Source organism: Neltuma alba, unplaced genomic scaffold (assembly GCF_004799145.2).
Source record: "Neltuma alba isolate B1F8T4 unplaced genomic scaffold, ASM479914v2 tig00010816_pilon, whole genome shotgun sequence".
NCBI lineage: Eukaryota > Viridiplantae > Streptophyta > Magnoliopsida > Fabales > Fabaceae > Neltuma > Neltuma alba.
The window spans coordinates 192,273-216,356 of record NW_021635624.1 but is presented as its reverse complement, the minus strand read 5'-3'; the positions used below and the strand labels follow the sequence as shown (position 1 = coordinate 216,356).

The window sequence follows — 24,084 nt, the reverse complement described above, 5'->3', positions numbered from 1 at the left end:
ATTTGAAAAAAAAAACAAACCATCATCAATATCAATATCTGATCACATTAATATATATATGCTAGTGATCACTTGATCAGTAATCTTTGGCAATAACGTTCGGTGTTTCAGTGCGGTGGCCTTGTATTGTTGTAACTTGTATATTCTTGGATCCAACATAATCCAAGACTTCAATTTGCCCATTAATTCTGTTGCCGTGTTTGGTAGGGATGCCGACTTTTCTATGAAATTAGGCGAGGATTCGCTTCATTTAAATTTAAGTAGATAATAGACTAGCCCACTCTAATCAGCCCTAAAAGGGTAGATTGGGTTAACCTGAGCCGTATGAAATCTCATGTTTATCTAATTGCGCTTTGAAATTAGGCCTCTAGGTATAAACATGAAGTTTTCTTTCTTTTATTGTTGGCCAAAAAGGAAAATCAAGGAAGTGGCAGGTGAAGGATTTAATTACTTCTCTTTGTTATTCTAAATGTAGGAGTTTACAAATTTATATATACTGAGAATGTTAAGTTAGTTATTTATAAAAAAAAAATATGCAAGTTTTCTTAAACTGAGAAAGTTAAGTTAGTTATCTATAAGAAAAAATATATGCAAGTTTTCTTAAAACATCATTTCTTTTAATCTTTTGCATTGAAATATTGTCAACATAATTTATACATCATATAAGAATCTAATTATAGAGATGGTTTGAGAAAAATAATAAATATGAGATATCAAAAATTGGGTCTTTACATTTAAGATTAAAACAAACTCCCACCTAGTTTCTATATTTAGCATTAGAAGTAAAAGTATATTTTATTTGCATCTCAATATGTGGTGTTTACATTTCCTCTTCTGACATTTTCCTCAAGATGAGACTTATTAACAATTAAATTTGTTTAGCAAGGACTTCTTTAAGATTTTCTTTTTGCTTTTTAATTACCTAAAAACATGATTTTTATTTTATTTTTTATGCAGATAAGATAATTTGATCCCTGTAATTTTGAATTGCTTACAAATTGAATTTTGAGTTCTTGGAATTTAATTACTTATAGTTTGGTTTTAACCATTTATCTGAATTTTTTCCGAAATTTAGAATTTTAGAATTTATATTAGGGTTAATATTATTTTTAGTTTACAAAATTTGACTTCATTTTAATTCTGGTCTCTACAATTTGGAGCCGGTAGTTTTGGTCTTTGAATTTAGGTGGACTCAAGTAAAGTCAAATTTCAAGAACAAAAACCACTACTTTCAAATTTTTGGAACTAAAATCAAAATAATATCAAATTTTAGAGACTAAATGATATTAACCCTTTATATTAATATTAACCATTTTGACCAAAATATTTTACATTGAGTGTAATTGCAGAGGTAGTTGATTAATTTAAATAGATTAAAAATATTAGTTAAGTTAATTATATACAATAAATAAATATTATTTTTTCTAAAATATAATTGTTAATCAAATGTATTTGTTAGAACTACTATTATTACAAGGATGATTTTTAAAATAAATAAATAAATATAATAAAAAATATATTAATGTTTTATATTTAGAATTAAAATAAAAATTAAAAATTAGAGGTACATGAACATGCTTGCCTTGACATTGTTTTATCTAAACCACACTAAATGAGTCTTTTGGTTTCATTCGCGAGCAGCATTTGTTTTATTATTCAAAACCCGATTAATATATTTTATTTTATATTACTCCGGTTTTAGATGTGTAAATTTGGAGAAAAATTTTTTTATCGTTATTTCTTTCAAGTTTTCAGCAACTATTTTAAATGTAAATATCTTAAATATGTCAATATTTCTACTAATATATCCGTTATGGCCGATTTTGTTTTAGGAAGCTAAAAAAAAAAAAAAAGAGATTCAAATTCCTCTTGTTCGATTTGCCTACCCCAGCTCTCACAAAAATTCCATTCTGCCTTGAACAGTAGCAACGGTTCGCACGCTCGCAAACGGTTAAAAGGGCGTTCCATTTGGCGGGAGATCGTCCGAGAGCCACTGAGAGTGCTACACTCTTCTTCTTCTTCTCCTCGAGGATTATTATAAGGAAAAGAGGGTTGTCAAATCAAGCAACAATGTGGAGTCTTGATTCTGACTGGTATTCTCCGAAAAGCCTCCTCAGCAGCCCCGCTCATTACGACTTTCCGGTACGTCAACTAAACATTGCTCTCATTCTCATATAATTTATTTATTCTCACATTGTTATTGGGTCTTTGGGATTCTTGTACAGGGTGATCGCTTCATACCCAACAGGAGTTTGATGGATCTTGATCAAGCGCAGAGTTTGTTGACGAATAGGACCAGGAAATTTCAAAATCCACGTTTTGATGTATATTCTCCTCTACTCCTCTCTTTTAAAATTATTTCATTTAGTGGTTTCTGTAATAATTAATTTTTAAAGCTCAAGAAAGACAGCCGAATGTATTACTGAATATTAATGTATCATTGAGTTAGAAAATGAAAATTAGAAAACTTTCACTCATTCGTTTCCTCTTCCCCGTCGTTTCTCTTTCTTAAATTTTCATGGTCTTCGTATTATCTCGGTTTTTCCAAAATTTGCAAAAGATTCTTCACGTGGGTCGTGTCGTGTTGTCTACTTGAGAATTATCTGATGCTGCTGACGTGTTTCGAGATTATAGTGATTCTTGCATGCCATGAAACTTCTGTTCTGGACATTAGAATCGCTTTTTTCTTTCGCCTGTTTGAATTGTTGAATATTCCCAAATTACATGACAGCAAAAGTACAGGCAGAAAGTAGATGAGAAGTTGAATTTGGATTCAGAAGGTAGACCATTTAGAATGTTAGTTTTTAGAGGAAGCCCAAAATCAAGTAGAAAGTCTATTCGTCATATTGATGAGATGCGAGAAGAAGAGGCAGCCGCATTGCAGAACAGTACCAATCAGCATCGGATCCGTCAATTGCCTAAGGTTTAAATCTGTATGCTTTATTGTAGTTGCTTAGATCTCTCTTATCATCTTTTTTAAACCTACTTTATGACAATGTCTACAAAATGAAAATATATGTGATAGAATATATAAGAATTTATGCTGAAGAACCCACATTTGAATTTGAATTGTACCAATAATTTGATCACAAAGTTCTTCGGTTTATGCAAGAGTATCTATAGCCTGGTTTGAATGAACATTAGAGATGTACTCTTGAGTAGAGTAGCTATAGAAATACTTAGAGGCCAAATATCAGTAGTTGGTGATCTTTTCTTTCTTGGAAGCAAAGGGAGGCATAATATGCGAAGAAGTCAGTGGCTCAGTATTAGCGTTTCCGTTTTTCTTTTTTATTTTTTTGGTTCTTTAGACAAATGTGCAGAAGTGCGCTCGCGTTTTCCTTTTCTTTTCTTTTTTTTTAATGGTTAGGTCATGGTCTATCCTAAATTTTTGTGTTAGGGAAGACTATGATGCATTGAAGATATGGTTAATAATTTTGTTAATATATCACTAGATAGACGGAAAAACTGGACGCTCAAATCACTTGAGAAAGCAGAATACCCTCTGATCCCCGGGGGGGGGGGGGAGGAGAGAGAGAAAGAAGAATGCCATTAACACATGTTCACAGCACATTTTACAGCTAAATGAACACATTGATTCGTAGACACTGAACTATGACTCGTAATCCTCAAAGTAGAGGCTTTCCTTTTACACGGGGGCTGGATATAGATCACCCTAGATGTATAAATAACTGGTTGTTTCTCATTATATATGAAGTTCACTGGAGGCTGGGAATGTGGTAAAGAAGAATGTTGCCCAAGAGCTGTGGCTCAAGTGGCTTCTTCCTTGGACGTCAGTGCCAGGGGTCTTTATCCCCACGTGGTCGCTTCCCCACACCAAAGATCTTTTGCTTCCTTTATGGCAATGGTTGTCACTGGATGGGCAACAGAACAGTAAAACAAGTTTTGTAGAAACCAGTTGATTTTTTTTTTTTTTTTTTATGTTTTTAGATTTTAGTTTCTTGGTAGGGCGACGGAGATGCCACTCTCAAGGATTTTGCTATTCATTTAATTGGGATGCACACTTGTGCAACCTTGGGATAATCGTGCTTTTCATAGATATGTGAAATTTTGATAAAATCATATATAATTTTGTAGGAAGTCAGTAGTTTATAAATAGTGGTGAAATTTGATAGATATGATTTTCCTTGGGCTATTTGCTTGCTTTGCTTGTATTAGCTTTTGAAATGTTTATTTTATTGGTAATGTAATTTGTCATGTCAGTGGGTCTCACACTTGTGCGATACACCAGTCAGCGCTTAGAAGACACTTTGTAATGCAAAAGCCAATGGTTTGGGATACCTTGTGCGAACACGGGTCAATATTCTTCTTGTATAAAAGATATGGAAAAAAATTGTTGGGAGAACTTGTAAGGGAGTAATATGTGAAAAATACTGTAGAAAACAAAATATTTTGATATTTTCCTTTGAAGTGCATGAGATGGACTATGGAGGGAATTTTCAATGAAGTTTGAGTTGACCAGATAAATTTTTCAAGAAAGATAAAAGATTAAAAAGAACGGAGGAAAATAAATTGAATATATCAGAGAAGGACAGTAATAGTAAGGATAAGAGTAAAAGAGTAATAAAGGAAGACAATGTAGATAATAAGACGTATATAACAATGAAAAAGGATTATGCTTTTATAATGTACATGGTTGGTGCAAAAAGTTCAAGTAGGGATCGACTCTGTTTGCTTTGTACTACATTGTAAAGTTTTCCTTTACTTAGATTAGTGGAAGTGGGATTCGGTGGTTTAGGCGCATGTAAATGGAGATAAAGATATTATCGTGGGTGAAGTTAACGGTGGAAGTGTAGGGCGATGAGAAGAGAAATTACTGATAATAAACCATATGTATGGAAAAGAAATAGTGCTATATAAATAGTTTGTGTTCCCCCAAACTGCAGTAGCTTCTTTCTGTATTCTTTATCAAAATAAGGCATAATCTTTCAATGTGACCCAGTTGAACTTGTTTAGTAATTCTACACTTGCAGGGAGAAGCAAGGATATTGGATGCACCAAACCTAAAGAATGACTTCTACTTAAATATGATGGACTGGGGCAAGAAAAATGTTCTTGGTGTTGCTTTGGGCTCAGATTTATACCTGTGGAACGCAGAGAATAGGAATGTAGTTAAGTTGTTCCAAGCCATTGGCGGTGATTATCCCACGAGCGTTGCCTGGTCTGAAGACTCCCAATTTGTGTCAGCTGGCTTTTTGTCCTCTAAACTTCAATTGTGGGATGCTGAGACTTCCAAAGCTGTATGTATCTCTTTCAAATTATCTTGCTTCTCTAATATCAGCAAATAGTGTGTAATGGAGAGTCTAAACTTTTATTCGTGTCTTTAATTGTCAGGTAAGAAGTCTAGAAGGTCATGATGGAAGGATAGCGACTTGTGCATGGAATGGTCACATTCTGACATCAGGAAGCCAAGACAAATCTATAATCAATCATGATGGTAATGTGGTTAATCATGACTCTTTAATACGTATCGTGAATATGACAAGCTATTGAAGGAACGAATTCATGTTCTTGTTAGCAGTAAGAGCAAGAAATAACGTGATTTCCCGGCTACATGGTCATTCAGAAGAAGTTTGTGGATTGAAATGGTCAGGAAGGGGCAATATCTTGGCAAGTGGAGGCAATGAGAATCTTATTTATATATGGGACTCTGCCAAAATGAGTTCCTCCAATTTCTTGTACTGTTTTGATGACCATCGTGCTGCAGTCAAGGCCCTAGCCTGGTGCCCTTATCAGTCAGATGTACTTGCATCTGGAGGTGGCACACAAGATGGATGTATTAAGACTTGGAATGTACAAAAGGGAACTTGCATAAGCAGCATAGATACCAAAGCTCAGGCAAGATAGAGAAGTTTTATTTGTTATTGTAAATATTTTCCTGCACAACTGAGTGGCATATGCATCAAACCAATATAAGTTCATCAAAATGAATATGTCTTTGGACCTCGCCTAGTTCAATTGCCAATTATTTTTGTTGATCAACAAGTTTGTTTCACTTAATAGCACAAATTGTTACCGCCTTAACTGCTGGCTATCAAACCCCAAAGGCAGGTGCGTTGAACTAACTGAAAGTACTATGGTGTTTTGTGCAGGTTTGTGGGCTAGAGTGGAATAGGCACCACAAGGAGATACTAAGTGGTCATGGATTTAGTACTAGTACGCATCAGAACCAGCTTTGCTTATGGAGGTATCCATCCATGACTAATGTAGGATGCTTAAACCGTCACGCTTCCAGAATTCTCCACCTTTCACAGGTATGGTTGCCTTTTAGTTTTAACAAATCCAGATCTAATTTATTATGATATGCAGCGTTGATGACTTTTTATGTCTTTCTTTTACATGCAGAGCCCTGATGGCTTGACGGTGGTATCAGCTGGGGCAGATGAGACTCTTCGGTTCTGGGATATTTTTGGTCCACCCAGTCAAGAAGGTTCCGAGACATCAGAGTTAGATAACCTCTTGTCCTTGAAGATATCCCCAATACGATGATGTGAATGAGTTTATTCCTAGTATTATTTGGTGTAAATATTTGTTCTTCATTGCCTAGCATGACTTCTGTCCAATGGATGATTTACTGAGAGAAATACATGTAATTGGTGAGGAACAGTGGCATAGGTTTGTGAACTTGCATAAGAGGTGGAGTTGAAACAAGTTTACTAGTTCACATAGTGACCTCAATCAACAGGTTTTCAAGTGTCCATAATAGGATGTGTTCATTGAAGCATATATGATTATGAAGAACTAACTCGAATATACAAAAGAATTATGACTACTCCAGATCAAAATTTGGCTGCTCTATCTGAACAGTACACCTAATCACCTACTGGGTACAAATGGCCACATTACGATTTATAGCTCAAAGTCACAACATTAGAAAAATCAACCAAAATTAAAAATCATCAAGCATCTGCGTCAGCATCGCTATCAGGATAAATTTCTTCTGTAGTAGCTTCCCTGGGTGTCAATGTCTCTTCCTCCTCCTCTCTTCTTTTCCTCTCATCCTCCCTCTCCCTCTCAGCTACTTGTGCCTTTGCTTGTTCAAGCCGAAAGCTGACTGCGTCCCATGACACTAGCTTATCCAAGAACATTGAAATATATTCAGGCCGCCGGCTCTGTCAAAGTTAAAACAGTCATGGATATAGTTATATGATGGACAAACTCAGAACAGAAGCAACAGCACAATGTTTTATGAAAGCCTCACCTGAAAATCCAGGAAGTAAGCATGCTGTACAGAAATGAAAAACCATTTGAAAGTCAGAAATTGTATAACAATGATTTATAAAGACTTACGTTAGTCTTACATTTACTAATAAAAGATGAACTTTAAAATGTAACAAGTACCTTTTGAATTTTGGACTAAAGTGGAAACACTAAGTCTCAATTAATTTTTGGAAAGATGGTAAAAAAAAAAATAATAATAATTTTTGGAATCACAAAAGGAACTTTTGCAAATTTAATGTAGAGTGAACTAAAATATGGCTATTACAGTCCAAATGCATGGTCTCTTCTTCTAAATGTAAATTTAAACTAAGGTTTAAGATTTTCCATTTTAGTAAAGGGGTTTTAGAAAGTGAAGTTGAGAAATACCTCCCAAACATCAATGGCAAGGAGTGGCTGCAAGATAATTCATAAGAAATCTCGTCAGTCATAAATATGTCATCCAGTATGCTTATACTCTGCTTAGCATGACATCAAAAATAAATAGATGAATTATATTTACTTACATAATAATCCCAGATAAGGGGGTTCACAGCATTGGGGCTCTTGACTATTACAAGCTTCTTGTCCTCCTCTGATGGACGAGGATTTACCGCATTCCCAACATTAAGTCTGTTTGCTTTATCTATATTTCAGCATTTGGAGGAAAATAACGAGGTTAGGAAATGTTTGATAAGTTAGATTTAGCAAGACTAAAAGTTAATGAAAAAAAATGGGATATGAAATGGTTTAACTAGCACTCACATACAAGCCAAGCCCAACCAGAACCAAATTGTGTTGCAGCAGCAGCCTTAAACTGATCAACAAATTTTGGAAATGAACCAAAATCTCTTTCAATTAGCCTAAGAAGATCCCCAGATGGGACTCCACCACCGCCTGGCTTAATGCACTCCCAGAAGAAGTCATGGTTCCACACCTGCAAAAAGGTAAATCTGCATTACTGACAACACCTTAGGAAACTGTACCAGATTCAGTTTGAAATTGGCATACCTGCGCTGCATTGTTGAAAGCTGGAAGAATGTCACCCTTATTGTATGAAATAACTACAATGTCTTCCAGTGACTTCTCCTCTAGATCTGTTCCTTCTATTTGCTTGTTTAGGTTATCTACATATGCTCTGTGGTGCTTCCCCCAATGATACTCTAGTGTCTCCTGGCTCATAACTGGCTCTAAAGCATTCTGAAAATTTTCACAAGGATTAAATATAGGTTCAAAATTCATGCACCCAAGTAAATGCTTCAGAAATTATATGTGAACCCACATTCAATTAGTGATTATGAAATTGATCTTTATGTGATTAAAATAACTGAACAGAAGCAATCCGCCAATAGGGAAGAATTGTTTTCACTGAGAAATAAAAGACTGATACAGAAAAGAGAAAAGACATTAGCTGCTAGAGATGCTAGTAGTCTTTCCAGTTCCCAAACCTCTCAAAAATTCTCCATAACCCTCATCCGCTCTTCCTACTCCTCTTGAGCCTTCCAATAGAATTTTTTTAAACCCACCCAATCTAGTAACAACACATCTCTTACCCAAATCTGTATGAAAACCCAAAATCTCTGTGCAACAACTTCCTCACAGCCTTCCTTCCCTCCTACCTTCAGCTTAGGCCTTAAATAGCCCCTTCATTGGAGGCTCATTAACTATAATATTACTCCAACATATACTGTAGAAGTTTAGACAATTAAACCATGTATAGCTAGCTTACTATCATTTGCAGTCAATGTTACACACAGAATTTGCTTCATTCTTCATTTGTTGTAATTGTATGCAAATAGAGAACTCAACTGGCTAGATTTCTAAAACTAAGAAAGCAGCATAATAGAATGAAAGATACAAAAGAGAAAAACGGGCAAACTAATTTTACTGAGAAGAATAATTGAGTTATTAACAAAACTACTGTTATGTACATTTATGGTAAGAATAATTGTCCCATTGGTTATACCCTTTATCTTTTGGCTTCATTTAAAGCGTGTAGCTCCTCCCCAAAAGCAAGGCCTAGTCTACTTTTGGCACAACAACAACAAGCCCAGATCCCACTAGCTGGTAGTCCACTTTTAGCACAAGTAACTAAAATCATAAATTCAAATGACAATTATGCATGTACAAGACACTTAAATACTAACAGGTAAACGTACAGACTTTAGAGCTTACCAGTGAATATGGAGGAGGCTTCAGATCGAACTTTGCAGTAATTTTAGCTCGTACAACTTTCTTTATGCACCTTCTCTGCAGTGCACAACATGCTTAAATGTTTAATACGAAAAACTTGTGTACTTAGTATTATCAACTTACTGAAAAAATATACTTCCTGTAAGATTCTACTTGAGCAATAGCCTTTGTTCTGAGTTATAACAATCTAGCTATCCACTTAAAAGCATTATATTACGTATTTTTCAAATTTATTATAGCTGTATCATGTCATATACAAATTGACTGATCATTAGTAAATGAATGACCAAACAAGATGTACAAGGCCAAGAGCAACTCATCCTACAATCCACTTTTAAATTAATAACTTAGTTAGGTGGGCCAATAATGTCCTAACAATATTTATAACTGATAATTCTGTTTCGAATAACTTTGCACTAAGATTTCACTAGAGAGTCACAAAATATGAAGTATTAGCTGCCCAAACTTTATATTATTTAGGCTGGTAAGGCCTGCACTTGTCATCCCCTTGGTTATCATTATTATTATTATTATTATTATTTTAAAAAGGTATTCCAATAGATGCATTCAACCATGAAAGTTGGACAATTGGTGGGATTTGATTCGCTGACACAATATTTGGGCTTCAACTATTGCTGTTGATTCTTTATTGTCAGGCAGACACTAACAGCAAATACATTGCCCTGATAATTTATATTCATACATGATCATTAAAAATAAGAGGAATAACTCTCCCTATTGCTGGAATAAGTGTATATGGTGGGAAATTCAAGGTACTGCAAATTGCCAGCTCGCAAAAATTTGTTCAGAAGATTATCCTCTTCCTTATTCAGAGGTGAATACATGGTGCCTCCCACTGTGTTCTAATACTGGGGCAATGTGCACGCTGAATTAACAGTGCCCAAAATTAGGAATTAAGGTTTTGTTTCATTTGGATTGTTTGGATCATAGTTTTTCATGTCCAAGATAACTAAAGCTTTTGCTAGGATTTTGGTTAGTCACAATTTTGCACTCGCCTGTGATTCTGGTCTACTTGCCAATCATTAATTCATATACTCAGATAACTGAGAGCTGTCAGTGTTCCCCTTTGGTTAAGAATCAAACTAATATCAGAATTGCTGTTCATCACCCTGATGTCAATTACCATGCCAACTGAACATCAAACAGTTTCTAGTATAGGCATTGCCAATGCAAGAAGCACATCATACCAAAGCATTTATAATAAAAAAAAAGGTTTCTACTTTAACATTGCGCCATACCAAAAGAACACTAAACCCTACAATACTAGTTTTTTTGGCAAACAAGAACTTAAGGCAGCAGTACTATAGGAGCAACGGATTAGGTTGGTTTCAACACAAGTATCAATCTCGCAAAAAATATGTTCAGTAAAAATTACAAGTGAAGGAAGCAGCTGCAACACTAACAACAACTAAAAAGGGTAAAGAACAAAATTAAAAAGTAATAAACCTCTTTTTGACCTCATGAGCAAAGGAAACGGATGAAGAGAAGAATTATTGAAAATTTAAAACAGCATTTCATTAACCCATACTTCAATAAATCAAAACCCAGAATAATTATAAGCAAACAAATATTAATTAATAATTCTCATAGACCAAACGGTGCAAGAAGAGCACAAGTGAAAGAGCTAAAAACAAGATAGTTGAAAGCAAACCTCTCTGCCAGCAAATCTCAGAGCTCCGAATAAGCCTATCAAACAAGAACCGAAATCAATAACAAAGAAAGAACAAAGAACAGAGAACAGAAACGCAGGCGGAGCAACAGAGATGGCAAACCGTGGCGAGGAAGAAAGGCGCAATGAAGTGAAGTAGTGGTAGCGGAAGCTACAGGCAATTCCATTTCTGAGTCTGAGAGAGACTAAAGGGTTGTTCAATTAGGCGCTACTTCAAGGGGGAAGCTTTTGGTTTTGCCTCCGCTTGCTGTGAGGATAAAGTGCCTTACAAAATCTTTGCCTCTTTGGTCTGGTCTCGTGGCAAGAGCGACTGGGAACACCAGTGGTACCATGGGTGACTACAGTACTCTGAAGTTGATGGATATATAATTACGTGCTTTTTTTTTTTTTTGCCCTTTTTTTTCGGTCTTTTCAATTATCAAAATCGGCAAAATCATTCTCCTCAATAGACACTATACAGCGCAACTAGGCGCATCAAGAAGTTAGTTAAAATTTTTTGATAAAAAATAGCTAAAATTTATTAAAGATAATAAATGTATAAAAATATATTTTATTTGTCAAAAATGTCCTTCTTATTCATGAAAAAAAGTGAGTGTATATGAGAGAGAAAATGGATGTTAAAATGCAAATGAAATGCCACCTCCTATACTTTATAAAGCTAGATAACTAATTTGTAAATATTTAAAAAATTAGTTAAATTAGTTATTCATAATAAATATATATTGTTTTTTTAAAATATATATTAATTATGTGTACTGAAAGTATTATAGGATGAAAACTTTTTAACATGTACCACTATGGTCCTAAATGTAGGTCGATTGTAAAAGAAAGTTTTTGTCCTAAATATAAATCAATTATAATATATTTAATGTTTATTTTTTAATTTTACTCTTATTTAATTTTCATTGAAAAATGAGAAAGAAGGGAGAGATGTGATAATAACTTGTAAATATACGGAGAAAGAGATAGCTCTATAAGGATAAAATAAAAAATTTTTTACAACTTAATGCATTTTTTGATGTGTGAGAATGTGTTATAAATAACTTATATTAGGGACCAGAGTGGTACATTCACTATAGAAATTACTTGAGAAAAACATGGATAAACACTGAAGATAATAAATTGGAATCTTATATTTATAATTAAATTAAATCTCTAATTAAAAATAGAAAGTAGTATAATGAATACAATAATACAACATGTAATTAATAAAGATAAAGATGAGGGGGGAAAGAGGTAAGTTTAATTCTACACACTTTTAAATGACATTCATACAAACATAGATGCACGCACAACGTAGATACATGATACACTTGTGAGCGATATGATATAACCCTGAAGCTAAATATGAGTAAATTGCCGAGCTGGTTTTTTTTTTTATTTTATTTAACAGTGAGTTGGTTTTACGTCAAAATCCCAATCTTCAATCTATTTCATATTTTATATTTATTATTTTGTCCCAAATTATTTTATCTAAATATCTCACATATAAACAGATATATAACCTAATGTTATATAGGAATATTTCAGATTTGAGAGAGTTTATATGAAAGCGGCTTCCTTCACAAGCACCCCACAATGCAAAATTAGACAGTCCAGATTTAGCTTCTTTTTTTTTAATGTTTTTTTCTAGGTACAAATATTATCCTATTGAAAACAGTCATGTTAGAGGCATTGTTATCATTAAAAGTGGGTATCTTTTCCAACAAAAATTTGAATCTTGGTTTAATATTTTATTATATACAAAATTTAAAATAACAATTATTTCTTAACTATCAATTTTTCAAAAAAAAAAAACTTTTTACTTAAAAGTTATCAGTTGAAAATTTTAAATCTCCATGAAACTATATTTAAACTGTGCAAATCTCACTGTAGCCGTCAGTATTGTGCTATTACAATGGCCACGGAGTGGAACATTCTAAGAACATCCAAATCAAGACACCAGTGAGTCCAAGATATCAAATTATCACTTGGAGTTTTAACAAGGGCTTCACCAAGCCATACATGAATCATATGAGATACAAGTGCTGAAAGATTGTCCCCAACATTATCGTCGAGAGTAATATTTGAATTTCCCAATTCATCTCCAGTAAGAGGGAACTCCTATGATTATTTAATGGTTTGTTTATGCACTAATATGGCGATTTTGATGGGGTTGATGATTTGCATTATGTGCACACTTGAAAATTTGGAGAATGAAAGAAATTTATCAAATCTGCTCGGTTAGAAACCCTAGAATTAACTATTGGTGTCTGGAATTAGAAAATATATATACTATCTTTGATTTTTAATATAAGACCAACTGACTATATTGAAAAGATTAATTAAACTAAAAATTTACTTTAAAGTATGTATATTTATTGTTTTTCTTTAAACTAATTTGTTTGACTTGTAAATTGATATATAATCTAATGATACATAAGCATTTTAAAAAGATTATATAACATTTATTACAATAATGTAATTAAATAATTTTTTAACTTCATTAATCTCTCCAAATTTATTAATTGGATGTTATATTAAAGATCGGAAGTGGTATAACAATAATATGAACAAATTAGGAGACATTAAGTTTATTGGTTATGCAACTATGAGATGTTTAGAACTAAAACTTATGTTAAGAATATTTAGAATTACTCAAAACATTCATTAAAACCACTTGATGATTCACCAAGGGTAAATCTAGTTAGGCTAAAAATCGGCTTCAGTATGTGTGTATACATAATTATCTGGATCATCCCCTCGTCCTTCCTTTTTTTTTTTTTTTTTTGCCTCCATTAGATCAAAACATTAATAGTTAAAATTTAATGGCAAAATCTTCTACGGATTTATAAATGCTTCATTGAAAGAGTAAGAATAATGAGTCATTCAACTGGACAAACATAAAACATTCCATTCGACACTTGACAAACCCAATAGATGCGGGGGGGATGAAATCTAGTTCTGGTTACTATGGGGCTAAGTTGGCGTTTGGATTGTTAAGGATTTGTTGGATTGCACGTTGGGACTTGGCCTCTCCCAAAATGGTTGAGAGCTTCTTGTGGCAGAATTGAGACAACTCTGAGTTCTCCTTTCTTCTCTTGAGCCTGGCGGCGCTTTCTTCACGACCTGCGTGCCATGTGCTCTACTAGTTTAGCAAACAACTTATGGTTTAGCAAACAACTTATGGTTAAAACAGAAATTAAAAAGAACCTAAACTCAAAAACGAAGGAGGCTGCAAGGAGGGACCAACCTAAAACTGTAAAATCCGGAGAACAAGCGGTGACAATGACGATGCTGGAAGACGCGAATGATGAAGGAGGACATAGAGAGGGACAATGATGGAGGACAATCAATAAAAATAAAAAGGAAAAACTGAAAATGATGTGGGGATAACCCTGACAGATTAGATCAGCTAGCGAGAACTGTTCTAACTTAACCACAAGTCTCGAGTTCGAGACGTGGGCACGCAGCACCCTAGGGGCCAATTGATCCCCCCACCGAGGGGCCCTCAAACGACGATCCGGATTAGTCTGAGACCATTGTGGTGCCTGAAAGATGACCTATCCTAGGATGCCGGATGCTATACACAAAAAAAAAAAAAAAATGATGTGAAAATGACGATTTAAAGAGTTGTGATATCTTGGTACAAGTTGAGAACCAAAAAGAGCGCCTGAAATTTCAAACTCAGATCGAGCAAAATGAACAAAAATAAGGGGTTTTAAAACATAATGACGGTTATATTGAAAAATTGTCAAGTATTTGAGAGAAATAGTTGACGGTTATAATAAAAAACCGCCAAGTAATGGTTTTGCTAGGAACCGTTGAGTGTATAATTCTACGAAGGTTTCAATAGAAACTAATTCACTAGTTATCAATTGAATCAGATCGGTCCAATTCTTAGAATAGTCCTCAATTCAAGCTAGTATTCCCGAGAGAAACACATGTAACTGGTGAAGAACAGTGGCATGTTTATGAAGTTGCAAGTGCGAGAGCTGTGAAAGTTTAGAGAAATTTATTAATTGACATTGCGACTTCCACTAATAGGTTCTCAAGATATCCATGAGATAGAGGTTTATTAAAAAGTGTATACAGAGCACGGATTCAAACACAAAAGCATACTCCCTCACTGAGGAAAAATTTCGCTGCACCATTATCTGACCTCTCCAGTACCCCTATTGAGGATAAATCTCCTCCATAGCTTCCAGGATGTCAATGTCTCTTCCTCCTCTATTATTTCGCTCTCAGCTTCCTTGGTTTTTGTGTCTACACCAGAGCCTTCGCTTGTTCAAGCCTTGCACTGACTGCATCCCATGACACGAGCTTTTCCATGAACACAGAAATATAATCTGGCCGCCGGTTCTGACAATCCAAAACAGTCATGGATATAGTTAACTGTTGCACAAAACAAAAGAGAAAGCAGCAACAACGAAAATGTCTTATGTGACTAACCTGAAAGTCTAGATAGTAAGCATGCTGCACAAAGATGGAAAAACATCGCAAAGTCAGCAATTGTAAAATAATGAATTATAAAGATTACACCAGTCTTTCCTTTGCTATGTACGGAAAAATACATTTTACCCCCCTCTAAACTAAAGTATAACAAACTCACCACACGCAGTTCAACATGTAATAAAACGCTTTTGAATTTCAGACAGAAATGAAAAATGTTAAAAGTGAGTTAACTTTTCGTAAAAGAAAAAGGGAAAATTAGCAAGTTCGTTGAGTGAACTGGAAAGGTGGACATTATTGTGAAAACCAAATAGCTCCTTGCGGTTTAATGTCAATTTTCACTCAGATATAAGCCTTTCCATTTCAGTCAAAATATGAGGTTTCTTTTTTTAGCTGCTTTCTAAAATTCATTACTGTGAAAACATTTTTAATTAAGTTTTAGTTTGAAGGGTGAAATGCCATTTAAATTATAAAGAAAGTGAAGTTGAGAAATACCTCCCAAACATCAATGGTAAGGAGCGGCTGCAACACAACAGTGAGAGATCTCATTAGTCATATAACGCAGATATCATCCAAAGTGCTTCTAAACTATCCTAACATGACATGAAAATATAAACAAGTATTATAATTAATCATCATTACTTACATAACCATCCATGACCAGGGGGTTCACAGCATTGGGAGTCTTGACTATCGCTAGCTTGTTGTCCTTGACTGATACATGAGAATTTAGAGGAACATAAGAAATTTAAAAGTACTTGATAGGTGAGATTTAGCAAGTAAAACTGAGAATGAACCAAGAAAATAGGAGATGAGATGGTTTAGTCAACACTCACATATAAGCCAAGCCCAACCAGAACCAAATTGTGTTGCGGCAGCAGTCTTAAACTCATCAGAGAACTTTTCAAACGAACCAAAATCTCTTTCAATTAGTTGTAGAAGCTCCCCAGATGGGGGCCCCCCACCACCTGGTTTCATAGACTCCCAGAAGAAGTCATGGTTCCAGACCTGCATAAAGTAAATTTGGATTACATAACAACTTTAAAAAATTTAGATTTGTAGGTTGAAAATAAACATACCTGTGCTGCATTGTTGAAAGATGGAAGAGGATCACCCTTATTGTATGAAAGAACTACAACGTCTTCCAGTGACTTCCCTTCTAGTTCAGTTCCTGCTATTTGCTTGTTTAAGTTATCTACATATGCTCTATGGTGCTTCCCCAGTGAAACTCAAATGTCTTCTCACTCATAACCGGCTCCAAAGCATTCTGAAGGTTTCATTAGGATATGATATAGGTTGAATATCAAACCACCAAAACAAATGTTCCAGAAATTATATGTGAACCCAAATTCAATTAGCTATAGTGAAATAGATCTTTAAGGAATTAAAATAGATATACAGCAGAAATCAATCAGTACAGCAGAATTGCTTTCACAGAGAAACAAGAGACAAATACAAAAAAAGAAAAGGCACACTGGCTATTTATGCAAGTAGTCTCACCGATCTCTTCTTTCAGAGTCATTTCTATCCTTTCTTTTCATAAATATTCCTAGTTTTAATCCGTTCTTTACAGTTCATTTCTATCACTAATGTAACTATTATGAGCATTAACAATGAGAACCCAATGCTAAAGACATTAACTACGATTTTTTATTTTTGTATAACTAACTTCCCTTTTGGATTGTGTTATGAATAATAAATATTTAACAACAATTTCAGCGGTTTTAATTGCTAAAGAAGAGATGAGTTCCCTCCTAAAAAGAATGCTACGTAAATTTTGAAGTGAAAACAGTTCTGACCAAAAGCAAGTCTAAGTCTTTACCTTTAGCAAAATTAATTAAGGAACCAAAATCATAAATTCAGATGAAAGTTAAGCAAGTAAAATCGACAGTTGATACTGACAGGTGCAAGTGCAACATCCAAAGCTTACCATTGGATACGGAGGAGGCTTCAGATCAAACTTTGCAGCGATTTTAAGAGATCCTACTTTCCTTATGCACCTTCTCTACAATGGACCAAAAGACTCTCTTAAATGGCTAATACAAAATTGTGTACATAGCTAATAATTGGAAAATTGTCGCAGCAGCTTCCTGTAAGATTCTAGCCGAGTAGAAGCTTTAGTTTATTCAGAGCCGTAATAATCTGGCAATCCATCTAAAAAAATTATAATACTTATATTTTTTTTTTTCATATTTATTAAATCCTCAAGTAATATTCTAGTTGACCGATCATTGACCAATGAATGACCAAATAAGACGAAAGAAGTTACAAACAACTCAACCTACACACTAATTTAACATAATTATAAACTAATTTAACCTGATCAGTTAGTGATGGAGTTTAGTAATATTCCAAAAATATTGGTAACAGATGCTTGAGCTATGAGCGTCTATTCACCTCAGGTTTCAGGGCTACTCACTTGCTAACCACAAAATCTCTTGCATAAAGTATTAGATTAGATGAGTTAAGCCAACAAGGTTATGAATCAAATTAGTATTAGCTTTATTCCGCATCATATTGTGAGTTCTCATGTCTCTTCCACAAGAATTAAGCAGTTTCTCACATGGAACAACAACAGTTTGAAAATTCACACTCTCAATGACCACGTGATTCAAATAAAGTAGTACAAGTAGAAACACGCTTAGAACAAGATAATCGAAAGCAAACCTCTGTGCCAGCAGATACCGGAGTTCCGAAAAACCCTGATCAACCAAAAAACCAGAATCAATAACAAAGAAAGATTAGAGACAGAGACGCAGGAAGAACAAATAGAGATATCAAAACCTTTGCGAGGAAGAAAGGCGCATTGGAGCGAAGAAGCTGTCGCAGAAGTTGCCAGAAGCTCCATTTGGGAGACAGAGAAGGGATTGAACGGGTGGCTCGAAATTACAGACTGCTTCAGATTTCGGCTCTGCTTTATTTATGCTTGCTGTGACTGTCCTGACTCCTGACCTTGCTCTTGAGACAAGTGCCTCACTCACAAAGCGTCAAAGGAGGGTTCCAGAGATGGGTAAATGACATTCAAGGACCCAGCCATTGAATCCATATTAAAAAAAAGAAATAACAATAACCGTTGAATTTTAATTTTTAAAATACCTACGAAGGGCCAAAAGGTCATTTCAAGTCATTTTTCATTAGAAGACACAGTTATCCTTTCTATTCGTCACATATTTCTGCGTCTTCGTTCCCATGAAACCCACCTCCTTCGGTTAGAGAAGTTTTCACCCCAGGATGATGGCGCTTTAATTGATTTAGATAAATTAAAAAAATTAAATTAATTAATTGATGATAATAAATGTAATAGGTTTTGGTTTGGTTAAAATGATTTAAATTTTTATTAAATTATGGAAACCAATATTTTAAATAAAAAAATACAAAACACAAAAATATATTATTTAAAACTTGAGAAACTAAAATCTAAAAATAATAACGTTGTATTATTATTTCTTTAAAATATTCCTATACATCAATTAGGTTAATTAGTTTAAAAAATAATAAATATAATAATTAAAAAATAGATTAAAATTTTATATTCATAATTAAATTTAACCCTCAGCAAACTTCAATACATTGGAGACCTGAAAACGAGCTGTGACTATAGGTAAAATTTAAAAAATTCGCATATGTCATTTTACATGCTTTTTAGGTTCTCCAATGAAGTACACGTGTACTAAAGCGGACGTCAGCTTTGGCACCAGAACGCAAACGTCAATTTTAAGGATAAAATTAATTATGGTTGGGAGAAAAAGGGCAACAAGCTAAATCGTGTTAAAAAAAAAAAAAAAAAAGATCGTAGTGGTAAGGAGAGATAAGGCTTGTGGAATTGCCCGTGGCCACCACGCGACCAGATTCCATGAGTGGGGCTACTCCGATCCATGCACTGTGTAACTAAAGATATGTGGACGATGCACTTGAGAGTCCCCCAAAATATCAATGCTTCCTTGGCCAAAGTAATAATAAAATTGTCAAAAGTAATCATTCTAAAGTTTAGTTTTTAGTCATTAGTATCTGGTCAAAAAAAAAAAAAGTTTTTAGTCATTAGTACAATAATAGGATACTATGCACCAACACTCTCTGGATTAAGGGGTAGCAGTTTTCTTTTGTATTTAATACTGCCTCTGTTTCTTATTATAAGAGACGTTTGATGCTTATGGTATATTTCTATATATAAGAGACACTTAAAAGTTGTCTCTATTTTTTTGTGTTGATTTCCTATTTTATCCATATTTATTATCTCCTACTCATACTCTCTCTCCTTCCCACTTCTCTTTCTTTGAATAATTTACCATTGTTCTCTTTCATGCTCTCTCTCCTTATTAATGAGGGCTTTTTTGGAAAAAAAATTATACTTTTTACACATTGATTGTTCTTAACTAATTTTAACTGTTTTTTTTATCAATGTAATTCGGTTATTCGTCTCTTATAATAAAGAACAGAGAAAGTGCGATTTAAATGTATGCAGGTTTATAAACATGTCAGTGTCGATTTAAATTTAAAACTTCATCCAAATATAACAGATGGTATTACTAGTTGCTACTAAGATGTCCAGTCATTGATAGGTAGTAGCCTTATTCTCACGAGAAAGAAAATATAATTTTCAATTTTAGGAAATACAATGATTTATTGGGAGAGATGAAAATCATTAATCATCAAATCCAAAACTTTAAAAAAGATTAGATTCAAATCCTAAAATGGTTTGGGATAGCCTTGCTAATTCACGTCATTACAATAACAATAAATATGTAAAATAAGATCTAAAATACCTAAAGGAATTAATGCTAATATAATTTTGAAATAATAAATATAAGTTTCTTTAAAAATAACAGTTTAAGTCAATAATATTTATTTGAAAAAATATGCACCGTTTAAATTAAAATTGTTCCTAGATAGTTAGACCCTTAGAGCTTTATACTTGTGGAACAATGTCATGGAGAGAAGTTTGAAGGAGGTAGTTATAGAGAAGAAGCAAGGGCATTCTAGTTCAAATTTCAAAAGCTTCTTACAATTGAAACTTTAGACATATTAAGTTTCAGGCCTTCAGGCTTATTGAGATGAAACTATATTTAAGGCTGACCATGGTTTTATAACTTAATAGCATGAAAGCTCTTCTACGAATAAAAAGTCACGAGTTTGATTCTACTTATAACTTTAAACAGTCAATACTTACACTTATAACTCAAAAAGATACTACTCTAGGCTTTTGTATGTCATCACTAATGAGTTTATTCTAATGAGATAGTATTGTTACATAAAGCCTTTCTATGAATGAAAGGTCACGGCTTTATAACCTAGTGACATGAAAACTCTTCTATAAATAAAAGGTCATGGTTTAATTCACTTATAACTCTAAACTATCAGTAGTTAACCTTCTAATTTAAAGATAGTGCTCTAAGCTCTTGTGCGTTATCACTAATAAGTTCATTCTCATGAGATAGTATTGTTACACAAGGAGCAATCAAAAGGATTCCAAGTATGGCACAAGACAAACAGTTTGATTAAAGCACACATGAAGCACAAACTCAAGCACGCGAAAGCGTTAAGGCTATCAGCTCCGGTGGTCGGAGAAATGTCGGCAGCTCCAAGATTTGACCTCCATCACAACATAAGTATTACAGATTACAATTTATTGCTCACAGTTGTTACATCTTTCTCACTTCTCAGCATTGCTTGTCTTGGCTTTTTCAAGCTTGCAGCTGACAGCTTCCCATGAAACCAGCTGATCCATGAACACCGATATATAATCCGGTCGCCGGTTCTGTCAACACAAAACAGCCATGGATAAAGTTATATATATATATATATTCTTATATATATGTTCAACAAAATTGTAGAGAGACAGTGGCATGAGCATAATGTCTGACCTGATAGTCCAGATAGTAGGCATGCTGTGCAGAAATGAAAAAAACCACACCAAAGTCAGCAAATTTTATGATCATTTTGGACTTTGAGGGTAAAATGCTGTTTTATTTTAAAAAGAAAGTAAAGATGTGGAATATATACCTCCCAAACATCAATGGTAAGGAGTGGCTGCAAGACAATAATAAAAAGATCTCATTAGTAATAAAATGCTGACTGCTTCTGATGACATTGAGAATATACATAATTATTTTAATTAGTCAATATGATTACTTACAACAGAGCCCCAAACAAGGGGGTTCACAGCATTGGGACTCTGAGCAATTTTCAATTTCTCGTTCTCATCTGATACAAAACGCAATTAGCAACACAAGTGCTTCATATATTAGCTAGATTTTAGAAGTAGAACTAGACATGAATGAACAAGATAGATGCAGGAAAACTCACAGATCAGCCAAGCCCAGCCAGAACCAAATTGTGTTGCAGCAGCTTTCTTAAACTGCTCAGCAAAGTTTTGGAAGGAACCAAAATCTCTGTCAATCATATGGTAAAGATCCCCAGATGGGATCCCACCACCACCTGGTTTCATGCACTCCCAGAAGAAGTCATGGTTCCACACCTACCAGAAAGACTCAAATCTGCATTACTTGCTGTACACGAAACTTGCAGGCTTCCAATATGAGCAAACACACACAAAACAAGTCCTATCCCACTAAGTAAGATCTGTTATATAAATTTTACAGTGCCACTGTACTCTACTGGCAACCAGATCTCTGGATATATCATTAACTAAAAAGTCTCAATAGCTTTATTGAGTATTTAGACATAATGATATGTTATACCTGTGCGGCATTGTTGAAAGTTGGAAGAGTGTCTCCCTCATTGTATGAAACAACTATGACGTCCTCCAGAGACTTGCCTTCAAGATCAGTGCCTGATATTTGCTTATTTAAGTTATCTACATATGCCCTGTGGTGCTTCCCCCAGTGAAACTCTAGAGTCCTCTCACTCATCACCGGCTCCAAAGCATTCTGATGGTTTTCATTAATTAACATCAAATATATCAAAGTAAATCCTCCATAAATCATCAACATATCAATATATCCATGTGTAACTCATACGAAATTCTATTAAGTACTGTTCATAAATCTGTTTAGCCATAGATCTTTATGGAATTAAGTGCAACAGAGTAGGCAGCAGCACTACTTTCACTTGGAAGCTTTTGGATCAGCTTTAAAACAAAAACATTTTTGTTTTACAAGACAAAATTCTCCTCACAAATTTATCTAAGTCTCTTACAGTTAATCCAAATAGGCCTTAAGAGACTAATACATAAAAGAGACAAAGAATAGCTATTTGAGATGTAGTAATATACGCAGGATACTCTCTCAAATTCCTTTACAACCTTTCTTTCCATTTCTCCAACTTCTTCTGTGAGACCTCTTAACAGTTAATTACTCTTTGACAGAAAGGATAATATCATTAGAATGAAACAAAAATACAAAAACCAGTATAAACAAACCAACAAGACCACCCTACACAAAATGAAAACGAAACAGAATATATAACACAGACTCTAAGAACTCAAACAAAGCCACCAGGACCAGACAAAGCAACTAAACCCAAAGTCCTTCGGATTGAAAATTGAAAGAATAATAGCTAGTGGAGATATTTTAGAGCTCACCAGTGGGTATGGAGGAGGCTTAAGCTCAAACTTGAGAGGGACTTTAGCTGCTTCAGTAGAAGAAGAATCCATTTCTGGTTCAGCTTTTGGCTTCTTTTCTTTGGCTTATGATCAAAGTGCCTTACAAACAAAGCCTTTGACTCTCTGGGGTTGTGAAACTGGGCGAGTTAGTAAGCGCTGGAACATGACATTTCACAACACCATGTCGACATTATTATGAGGACCACAAGTTTTTACAAAACTCCAAAGAAATGAATGCTAAAATCTATTATTAGAATTATTTTTTTCTTATAAATTGACAATAATGCTCTCAGAACAATTTTTTATTTAAATTTCTTTTAGTGTTTTAATTTTGAACTTTTAATATTTATTTTTAAATTTTTTTCAGTACCTATTTTTGAAGTATTCATTTTTTGAAACTAAAAAAATTGAAGTTAAATGCTAAAAAAATTAAAAAGACAAATATTGCAAAACGGAGTGAGTTAGTACTAGCAGTACGCCAGCTCTGTAGCTTTGTAGTACAAGCCGCAAGGTGCTCTCGCAATTTGACTGAGCATTATTAATAAAAATAATAGTTTTTAGTTGAGCTCCGGACATCAATCAAATGATACATGCACAGATATCCTCCTCCAATTGGTTGGGAAAATAACATAAAAATAAAAATAGAAGGAAGTTGAAAATTACAATATTTTAATTCAGGCTCTTATAATTATTAAAAGTAATGCCTGATTAGATATTTTATAAATATAGTTAAATAACAAAAATATTATTATATCAAAAAGTTCATTAACAAGTTGTGAGCTGACAATAACAAATGTTAAACAAAAAATACACTAATAATAACAAGTTATTTATTAATAAGTTGTGAACTGATAATAACAAGTGTTAAATAACTAATAACAAGAACTGTACTGACAATGACAAATTCAATGGCTTTTTTTTTTAAAATCTACGATGAGAACATTTTAGTCATTTGACTACATTTATAAAATACCAAATCAAGCACCATTCCTCT

General features: G+C 34.0%; 3 protein-coding genes across 4 annotated transcripts; 1 reads left to right on the top strand and 2 right to left on the bottom strand.

Annotated features, from left to right (window-relative positions):
- The first annotated feature begins 2,070 nt into the window (after nt 1–2,070).
- LOC114759285 (cell division cycle 20.5, cofactor of APC complex-like) lies at nt 2,071–6,507 on the top strand. The gene is made up of 8 exons (XM_028948445.1): nt 2,071–2,142; nt 2,226–2,324; nt 2,732–2,923; nt 4,992–5,258; nt 5,353–5,455; nt 5,540–5,856; nt 6,111–6,272; nt 6,364–6,507. Exons 1-8 carry the CDS (start codon nt 2,071–2,073, stop codon nt 6,505–6,507), a joined length of 1,356 nt encoding a protein of 451 aa, XP_028804278.1.
- A 285-nt stretch (nt 6,508–6,792) lies between these two features.
- On the bottom strand, nt 6,793–18,444 carry LOC114759286 (superoxide dismutase [Fe], chloroplastic). Of its 2 annotated transcripts, XM_028948446.1 has the most exons (11): nt 18,314–18,444; nt 18,215–18,231; nt 13,200–13,201; nt 11,081–11,096; nt 9,391–9,465; nt 8,227–8,415; nt 7,981–8,152; nt 7,743–7,861; nt 7,606–7,632; nt 7,220–7,243; nt 6,793–7,130 (listed from the first exon to the last, which is right to left on the bottom strand). In XM_028948446.1, exons 1-11 carry the CDS (start codon nt 18,375–18,377, stop codon nt 6,918–6,920), a joined length of 918 nt encoding a protein of 305 aa, XP_028804279.1. In that variant the 5' UTR covers nt 18,378–18,444; the 3' UTR covers nt 6,793–6,917. The 2 variants fall into 2 exon arrangements, with proteins under 2 accessions (XP_028804279.1, XP_028804280.1); XM_028948447.1 differs by lacking the exons at nt 13,200–13,201; nt 18,215–18,231; nt 18,314–18,444 and adding an exon at nt 11,202–11,383 and having other exon boundaries at nt 11,081–11,115.
- Nucleotides 18,445–20,902: 2,458 nt separating this feature from the next.
- LOC114759288 (superoxide dismutase [Fe], chloroplastic-like) lies at nt 20,903–23,245 on the bottom strand. Its single transcript, XM_028948450.1, has 7 exons — nt 23,070–23,245; nt 22,228–22,416; nt 21,833–22,004; nt 21,663–21,730; nt 21,530–21,556; nt 21,391–21,414; nt 20,903–21,284 (listed from the first exon to the last, which is right to left on the bottom strand). The coding sequence occupies exons 1-7, from the start codon at nt 23,139–23,141 to the stop codon at nt 21,180–21,182; spliced, it is 657 nt and encodes a 218-aa protein (XP_028804283.1). The 5' UTR covers nt 23,142–23,245; the 3' UTR covers nt 20,903–21,179.
- Between the last annotated feature and the right edge of the window lie 839 nt (nt 23,246–24,084).

Bases quoted from the DNA above. Each gene is read 5' to 3' on its own strand.
- LOC114759285 (XM_028948445.1), top strand. From the start codon at position 2,071: ATGTGGAGTCTTGATTCTGACTGGTATTCTCCGAAAAGCCTCCTCAGC. The intron at 2,924-4,991 runs GTTTAAATCTGT...CTACACTTGCAG, and splicing joins GGATCCGTCAATTGCCTAAG to GGAGAAGCAAGGATATTGGA. The intron at 6,273-6,363 runs GTATGGTTGCCT...TTTTACATGCAG, and splicing joins GAATTCTCCACCTTTCACAG to AGCCCTGATGGCTTGACGGT.
- LOC114759286 (XM_028948446.1), bottom strand. From the start codon at position 18,377: ATGGAGCTTCTGGCAACTTCTGCGACAGCTTCTTCGCTCCAATGCGCC. The intron at 8,416-9,390 runs GTAAGCTCTAAA...GAAAATTTTCAG, and splicing joins AGCCTCCTCCATATTCACTG to AATGCTTTAGAGCCAGTTAT. The intron at 7,862-7,980 runs GTGAGTGCTAGT...GCTGAAATATAG, and splicing joins TGGTTGGGCTTGGCTTGTAT to ATAAAGCAAACAGACTTAAT.
- LOC114759288 (XM_028948450.1), bottom strand. From the start codon at position 23,141: ATGGATTCTTCTTCTACTGAAGCAGCTAAAGTCCCTCTCAAGTTTGAG. The intron at 22,417-23,069 runs GTGAGCTCTAAA...GAAAACCATCAG, and splicing joins AGCCTCCTCCATACCCACTG to AATGCTTTGGAGCCGGTGAT. The intron at 21,731-21,832 runs GTGAGTTTTCCT...GTTTTGTATCAG, and splicing joins TGGCTGGGCTTGGCTGATCT to ATGAGAACGAGAAATTGAAA.